The 8,641-nt window shown below is 47.0% G+C and overlaps 1 protein-coding gene across 1 annotated transcript; it reads left to right on the forward strand.

The window, feature by feature from the left end:
* The first annotated feature begins 6,484 nt into the window (after positions 1-6,484).
* CALHM6 (calcium homeostasis modulator family member 6) lies at positions 6,485-8,641 on the forward strand. Its single transcript, XM_081141301.1, has 2 exons — positions 6,485-7,165; positions 8,059-8,641. The coding sequence occupies exons 1-2, from the start codon at positions 6,638-6,640 to the stop codon at positions 8,479-8,481; spliced, it is 951 nt and encodes a 316-aa protein (XP_080997427.1). The 5' UTR covers positions 6,485-6,637; the 3' UTR covers positions 8,482-8,641.

Raw genomic sequence — 8,641 nt, forward strand, 5'->3', positions numbered from 1 at the left:
TGGATAGAACAAGACTCGGAAGAGCTTCTGTGCCAATTTAGGAAGTATGGAACTTGTCCTCTTGACAGCTGGGAGCACTGGGGGTTTGGGGCTGGAAAAGAATGCAATTAGATTTCTTTCTTTTCCTACCTTGTAAATTGAGAAATATAACCTATAGTCAGAAAGCTATGAAAACAAATATAGTGTAGAAAGCATAATTATAAAGCAAACACTTCCATAGCCCTCACCCTGGTATAGAAATACAGATTGTGAACGTCCCACTCATCCTCCCCACCCCAATCATAATTCCATTCAAGCCCACTGCCTTTGTGATTCTTAATCACTACTTTGTTTTCCTTTATAGTTTTATAACTTATGTATACACATCCTCAGAAAATAAAGCTTAGTTTTGATTATTTCTGAACTTTTTACAGATAGAATTATACTGAATATGTTCTTTGTGTTTGATTTCTATTACTCAACATTGTTTTTAAGACTCATCCTTGTTATTGCTTGTTGCTGTAGCAGCATTTATTTATTTTCATTGCTGTACAGTATTCTCTCGTTTGAGCATTTCACAGTTCATCTTCTCTGCTGTTGTTGGATATTTATTCTTTGATTTAAAAAAAACACGCAACAGTTCTTGCCTAATGCAAACGATGTTGCTGTGAGCTTTCGTACCTGGTATTCTGTTCACACATGCCCAACAGCTTGTAGAGCATATTCAGATTCCTTTTCCAGGGAGCTAACTGTGACAGGACTGTGTGACACAAACCAGAGCAGGGTGAAGTTCTGAGGGCCTGGTCCATTTTCAGTGAGGGTGGGCAGAGGGGCCCCATCTGAAAGACAGTCCTGAGACAGAATGGAGCACACAGGAAATGGAGTGGCACCCACAGGTGACCCTAAGTTTTCCAGTTTGAAAGACTGATATCTTTAACTGACTTAAAAAATCTGGAGGAGAAATAAGTTTTAGGGGGAAATAAGTTCTACTTGGGGTTTGAGGTGACTGCTGGATATACAAGTGGAAATATCAGCTAGACAATCAAAAATGCTTATCTGGAACTTAGGCAAGGGCAGAGCTAGAGATGAAGATTTGGAAATGGAAGCATACAGTTGGCTGTCAGAGCCATGGGGAAGAAGAACCATAATTGGCAATACTTTTTGAGCATTTGTTATGAGCACTATTCTAAAAATGTTACATGTATCAACTCATTCAATCTTCACAACAACCTAATGAGGCAGGTGGTATTATTTTCATTTTATACTTGAAAGAATTGAGGTACAGAAAGGTCAACTAGCTTGCCCAAGGTCACACATCTAGTCAGTGGTGATGCCAAGAGGACATTATTTAGGAAGTGTATGTGGAAAGGATCGAACGTTAGTATCCGTATTAATGGTTGGGAGGAGGGGGAGCCTGGGAGGCGGAATTAGATGAATAGTTACTGAGTTAGGAGGAGAGCCAGAGCATGTCATCAGAGCCAAATTTAAATGAACTTAATGAGGTAAGTACTGCAGGTGCCTGGCATTACTGTAGGAGGTCAAATGCCAAAGTAGAGTCATAGACCATCAAGCTCTGAGACTAGATGTCAACAAAACCTATTCAGACTTGGTTCATTGCTTCCAAGATTCCTCTTTAAGGAATCTAATAAAATATAGAAAAATAATTATGTCCCTTTGGTTGCTGTTTACAGATAAAGTAAGGAAAAAAAATCCCTTCCTGAGGTAGATCAGCTGTGTGGATATGGGAAGATAGTGGAGAAATGGGGAAGGTGAGTTACCCATACTGAACAGCTCTGCTGAGTAAACAAGCTGAGCTGGACAGGAACGAGGGCAGAAAGAAGTCGTGGGAGAGTCCCTGCTCTGCCAAGTCCTGCAGCTCCACCATCCCCCACTGTGGCTTGGTGACTCTGATGAAAGTGGGTAGCAGTGGGTGTCCAGGTGACCCTTCAGCTGTACCTGAAATGGCCCCATGGCCCTATCTTCTCCCTGGTGTTGCCTTGTTTCTCTTTGGATATACTTAACTGCTATTTGTCACAAGGTTGGCATTTGAAATGTCATGGGATTGCCATTTAACAAATGTCACTCCTGTGCCAAGGAAAAGGTCTGATTTTTCCTTCTTTCTGTTTATAAATAAACTTTTATTTATACAACTTTTATAAATATTCAAAAGTTTTAACATGATAATAGGGCTCAGATTTTTAAATACATTATATAACCTAAACACTATATCTACAAATTATAACATGCAGAATGGTATTAATTTTTTTTTAATCCTGACCTGAGGATATGTTTTTATTGATTTTTAGAGAGAGGAGGGGATAAAGAGAGAGATAAACATTGATGGGAGAGAGGAACATCAATCAGTTGCCTCCTGTACATGCCCCAACCAGGGCACACTAGGTATGTGCCCTGACTGGGAATTGAGCCCACAGCCTTTTGGTGTATGGGATGACGTTTTGACCAATTGAGCTCCTGGCCCAGATTAAGAGTGTCACACTTTCTAAATTCACTTGTTAAGTTTGGCATCTAAAGTTGTGTCTTGGCCCTGGCTGGTAGCTCAGTAAGTTAGAGCATCGTCCTCATACACCAAGGTTGCAGGTTCAATCCCTGGTCAGGGCACATACAAGAAACAACCAGTGAGATTCCAAGGTGGCTGTAGAGTAGCTGGGAGCTGTTCAACATCACTAATCATCAGAGAGATGCAAATTAAAATCACAATGAGATATCACCTCACACCTGCCAGAATGGCTGCCATCAAAAATCAACAAACAAGTGCTGGTGAGGGTGTGGAGAAAGGGGAACCCTAGTTGGTGGGAATGCAGACTGGTGCAGACATTGTGAAAAATAGTATGGAATTTCCTCAAAAAATTAAAAATGGAATTGCCTTTTGACCCAACGATTTCACTTCTGGGAATAGAATCCTGAAACACCCATCAGAAAGAATATAGGAACCCCTATGTTCATAGCAGCGTTATTTACAATAGCCAAAACATGGAAACAGCCCAAGTGCCCATCAGGAGATGAGTGGATAAAAAGTCGTGGGACATTTACACCATGGAATACTATGCAGCTGTGAAAAGGAAGGAACTCTTACCTTTTGCAACAGCATGGGTGGACCTGGAGATTATTATGCTAAGTGAAATAAGCCAGTCACAGAAAGACAAACATCGTATGCTCTCTCTTATGTGTGGGATCTAATGAACAAAATAAACTAACGAACAAAATAGAACCAGAGGCGTGGATACGTGGAACAGACTGACAGCTGTCAGAGGGGAGGGAGGTTAGGGGACTGGATGAAAGAAGGTGAAGATTAGCCGAAGAATATGTATGCATAACCTACAGACACAGACAACAGTGTGGTGATGGCCAGGGGGAGGAACGGGAGGCGGAGGCTGGGTGGAGGTGGCCAAGGGGGGGAAATGGGGACATCTGTAATAGTGTCATCAATAAAAATAAAGTTAAAAAAGAAACAACCAATGACTGCATAAATAAGTGGAACAACAAGTCAATGTTTCTTTCCCTATTTCTCCCTCTCCCTCTCTCTAAAATCGATCAATAAATTAAAAAGCATGTTCCTTTTCAAGTTGTGTCTTGCACACGGAAAATACTTATAAGTATCTACATAAGATGTGAACTTTAATTTGATTTTACTCTTGTAGATGAGTCTTGGGACAGCATTGACACTTTGCTAGAATCTAGCAGTTGTATTCCAATCAGGCCATACCGTTAGTCTGGGTTCTCATGAGCGCTACAGAGAAAAATGTTTGAAAACTAGCTCCTTTGAAGATGCCTGCAAGGGACAATGAGAAAGTGTACTTCCTCTCAAGAGTTTATCTTGCTTTCTTTTCTGAGAAATGCTTTATGGTTTCTAAAACCAGTGACAATGACAGTGTTGAGAAGCAAAGTAATGTAGTAAAAATGAAACAAAAACAAAACCCATAACCACTGGTGTTCTAATGTGCTTAACATGAGAATCTCTCATTTCTTTAAAGCCAAAGTAAATTGGTGAATTATGGATTTTCAAAAAAGGTCTTTCAAATATTATTTACTCTACTCTCAAAGAAAATTCTTGAATCTTCTCTACACCATTAGTATTTTATTCTATTTCTACTAAGGACTAAACATCTGAGCAATGTTTTCTCATAACAGAGCTCGGTATCAAGGCCCTGGTGATCCTCAACAGACCCAGAACTAGAACCACCCGCTGTCCAGAGGTGGTGGGGTGGGTGCCATGGTATTAGAGTCGACTGCAAGTGCTGGGAGAAGACTCGGGCTGGCAGGCAGAACCCAGACTCTCATGGCTGTGGAAATGTGTCATAAGGACAGAATAATCATCAGTATCTGTGGGATCCATGATGATGGAGCACAGTGGTGGCAACTCCCGGAGGTGGTGTTTGCAGACACAAGCTGACAGGATAATAGGTCAGGATGCAGCCCAGTCTGTAATGAGTTTCAGGGACAGGACTGTCAACTACATATTCTGGTCTATAAAGACCCTAAACCTGACCTCAACCTGCAGCTCTGCCCTCATGATGGGCCACCTTCCTTCTCACCCTCAATACTCCCTCCCATCACTATGGCTTTTTTTCCAAACCCAGAATGCCAAGCTCCTGGGCACCCCAGAGCCTTTGTCATTCAGACTCCTGCTTAATTGTCCCCTTCTCATGGAGGCTTTCTCAGGACACTCTCTACCACATAATTCTGGTCCAATTATCTGCATAACCTTGAGAACCTTCCCCTTATTATCTATATCCTCTCCACTATAGCATAAGCTCCGTGACAGCAGGGTGTCTGTTTGTCCTGTTCCTGTTGTATGCAATAACCCCAGTCACATGAAGGGAAAGGGAAGGAAGCTTGTTTTGGAAATGTAAGATTACAGAGATGATAGTCAGAACATGAGTGATCTGCTTCAAACATGCAACTTTGCCTCAAGTGTAGAGGGAGCCTGGCAGACCTGGTCTAATCTCAGAGAAGAGGGTCTCAACTGTTCTGCATGACAATGGGGACGCTGATCTGGGGACAGCTTCTGAAGATGCGCAGAGAGCATAGCTATCCACCCAAATGCAATGGAGTGGTAGCCTGGTGCCAGGCACTGTGGTGGGAGGAAACTAAGAAGGCAGCAAGTTGGACTAAGAAAAGAATAATAGGTTTCTTGCTGCTTCTCTAACAATTCACTCTGTTCTGTAGGCTACTAATTCTTCCCAGACAGATAAAGCAAACCTAGTTGATGGGTGCCAACAGCCACCAGTTCATTGTGATCTGCTCACCCAGACTCCATATCCAGATGCCCTGCTGGTAGTGAAGTGACCAGCTAAGGGCACACCAGTTCTCTTAAGGTAGCAGAGGATGGTTGAGTCATGGAATACAATCCTCAGTCTAAAACTCCTCATTCATTCAAATTCTTAAATTATGTACAGCAGTTATTTGTTGTCTAGTTCCAAAGTTGCAATGTAGAGGTTATCTCTCCCATTGAGTATTCACTTAATAGGCATGCCCTGTCTGGAAAGGTGCTTTACATATGCTACTCAATTTACTTGGCTCAACAGTCTCGAAAAGCGAGCACTATATGACCCTGCCTTTATGATCAAGGATGCTGAGTCTTAGAGGCGCTAACTTATTGCACACACACACTTCACCTAACTTCAAAGGCCATGCTCTTTCAAGTACATCTTACCTCGCCCTGGAACCACAGAGAGTAAGGCTCAGTTTCCCAGAAGTGGTTACAGTTTGTGTGAAAGCAATGCTATTCTGAGAAAACTGAAGGTGGAGGGAACAGCATGTTGGTTAGCTGTAGCTGCAGTTTGAAATGCGTTTGGTTCGAGCGGTATTTTCAACTCCTCCCCACTCCCCGCTGATCAACTTGGTGGTCACTGAATAAGAATTTGACACTCCTCCAGGTACCGACAGTATAAGGATGTACCTGGAAAAAAAAGGCGGAAGTCAATATGATACATTTAGTCTAATGTCCTTTATGTCTTGTGGGAGATCGGGCAGAGGAGAGAACAGTCAGGGCGAATGTGGTTGGGAGTTCTGTCCAGAAGTGGGACAGAAAGACAGACATCAGGGAGGTGCTAGAACCTGAGCTGGGCTTCCTCACGAATTAGCTTATGAGAGCAAAACCAGAAATCTGTGTTGCTTGTAAGTGATCAGGGATTTTTTGGGTAACGGTTTGGTCTTACTGGGAGTGGACTTGGGAACTAGGGTGGCTGCAATAGAGGAAACTCTGCTTTTTTATCCGTTTGCGCAAGTAAGGAGTGTTGTTTGCACTGGGCGGCTACATTGGGGCAGGAGTGGTGAGGAAAGTCCCGGGGCTCCTTGTCGGCTGGGCGGACACAAATGTTCCAACAGAACAGAGTCTATCCTCAATCAGAGTCATGAATTGGGGGAGAATGGTCACCAGTGCAGCAGCTTCGGGGAAGGGGGGGCACTGGAGGTGAATAGTGTGTGTGATTGGGTCTCTTTGCCAGCCAGGGCTGGTTTGGTGTAAACAAGAAAGCGAAAGCTCACAGGGCCAGAGAAGCCCTCTTCCCTTTTTTGAAGTTACTTCTTAGCTGAGTGTAAAGCCCCAGCCCCCAGTCCCCCGAAAGCACCCCAGGAGCGGGCCGGCGGAGAGGCTGAAGCGTCGGGCCGCACAGCGCGCCCTGGCTGCAGGGAGCCGATGGAGAAGTTTCGGACGGTCCTGGACGCGTACCTCAAGCACCGCAACACGCTGGGCTACGGCCTGGTGTCGCTGCTGACGGCGGGCGGGGAGCGCCTCTTCTCCACCGTGGTGTTCCAGTGCCCCTGCAGCGCCGCCTGGAACCTGGCCTACGGCCTGGTGTTCCTGCTGGTGCCCGCGCTCGCGCTCTTCCTCCTGGGCGGCGTGCTGACCGCGCGCGCCCGGCGCCTGCTGACCGCCTGCTGCGCGCCGGGCGCCTGCGCCAGCTGCGGCGCGGGGCTGCGCTGGGCGCAGGTGTGCGCGCACCTCTGCTGGGCCGCCCTGCTCGCGCCGCTCACCTGGGTGGCCGTGGCGCTGCTCGGCGGCTCCTTCTACGAGTGCGCCGCCAGCGGGAACCGCCTCCTGGCGCGGCTCGTGTGCTCCGACCTCGGCCCCCGATGCGTCGAGCAGCTGCCGCTGGTCCCCTGCCAGCGGGCCCCGGAGCCCGACGTGCAGAACCTCCTGAACCACCTCCGGGCCCACTCGCAGGTCAGGCGCCCGCGGGGGCGCGGTGGGGGGCGGCGGAGAGGGCGGGCGTCCGCGGGCCCAGTGCGCCAAGTAGAAATCGGTGCCCTTTCTCCGGACACCTGACGCCCGAGACAACCTGGGATGGCTTCTTGCATCTAATGAGCGAACAGGCAGATGCTTAAATGAACGGACCGAAAAGGAGGAGAGGTCCCCCGGGCAGCGTGGGGCACCTGCTCTGTGCCAGAGGCGCGCTAGGCCCTCGCCTCTCCCGCCTGAGCTCGGGGCGCCTTTTTATTTTTATTTTTTAAATATATCTTTATTGATTTCAGAGAGAGGAAGGGAGAGGGAGAGAGAGAGATAGAAACATCAATGATGCGTCATTGATGGAGCCCGCAACCCGGGCATGTGCCCTGGCCGGGAAGGAACCCGATGGCTTGGATCCCAGGTGGAGGCTCACCCGCTGAGCACGCCCGGCGGCCGGCGCCTTTAGAGCGAGCGCGCCGCCCGGGCGGGGCGCGCGGCGGGCAGGGGGCGGGATTGTTCGGAAGCGATGGGTCTGCCTGGCTCGAAAGCCACCCTCCCCCTCCCCCCCCCCATACACACTGTTTCTTGGAATCTAAGGCTCAGAGGTGCTCGGGAATGGGTGCTGGACCCGTTGGATTTGCCGATGTTCCACGTGTTCAGCTCCAGGGGAGGGACGCGGCGGCACCGCCGGGCCCTTGGCGGCACCAGGATCGGTGCGAGCAGCTGTCCTGGGGGTTCCGGAGGTCGCCCCGGCTCTTTTCTCTTAAGAGATTAAGACCTAAACCTGTTGTTCATCATCGTGCCTGCTGAGTAGCTCAAGCTTTTTATGCGGATTTTAAAATGACTTGTCGACAATGCGACCACGTTAGTATTTCGCTGTGTTTTCCTAGATACTGGGCTGGATCCTGATAGCGGCTGTTATGATCTGCGTTCCGGTTTTTGTGTCTATCGTCCGGTGCCGATCTCCAGTTAGTTTTATGGAGATGAAGTTTTGGAAAATCTATCTGGAACAGGAGGAGAAGGCCCTCAAAAGTCAAGCCACAGAACATGCAATGGAACTGGCAACAGAGAATGTTAAATGTTTCTTTGAGGTCTCACATCCAAAGGAACTCAAAATTCCAAGCACGGAAGACTGGCAGCGCATTTCGTTACCATATATTTTCAATGCGAAGGAACAGTTCTACAGCGTGTTGCACAAACATGTCCACAGCAAAGATAAGACGCTCAGTATCAGTTCTTCTCAAGGAGATGAGGTGGTGCCTGCTCTTGCTTTTGTGGACGCACATGAGATCACTGCCACTGATGAGCTATGACCTTAGGAATGAGTAGAAGAAAAGCGTTCTTTTGAATTTTTGCTTCATTTAAGAAAATAAACATTGGTATTGTTTATGGTGGCTTTTTTTGGGGGGGAGGGGGTCTTCCAAGTTATAGAAATATGGAATTTTAGATCCAAAATAAAAATTTATAATTCTA

This window comes from Miniopterus schreibersii, assembly GCF_964146895.1.
Source record: "Miniopterus schreibersii genome assembly, chromosome: 6".
Taxonomy (NCBI): Eukaryota; Metazoa; Chordata; class Mammalia; order Chiroptera; family Miniopteridae; genus Miniopterus; species Miniopterus schreibersii.

Excerpts from the sequence above, each read along its gene's own strand:
- CALHM6 (XM_081141301.1), top strand. The coding sequence starts at position 6,638 with ATGGAGAAGTTTCGGACGGTCCTGGACGCGTACCTCAAGCACCGCAAC. Across the intron at positions 7,166-8,058 it reads ACCTCCGGGCCCACTCGCAG|ATACTGGGCTGGATCCTGAT; the intron begins GTCAGGCGCCCG and ends GTGTTTTCCTAG.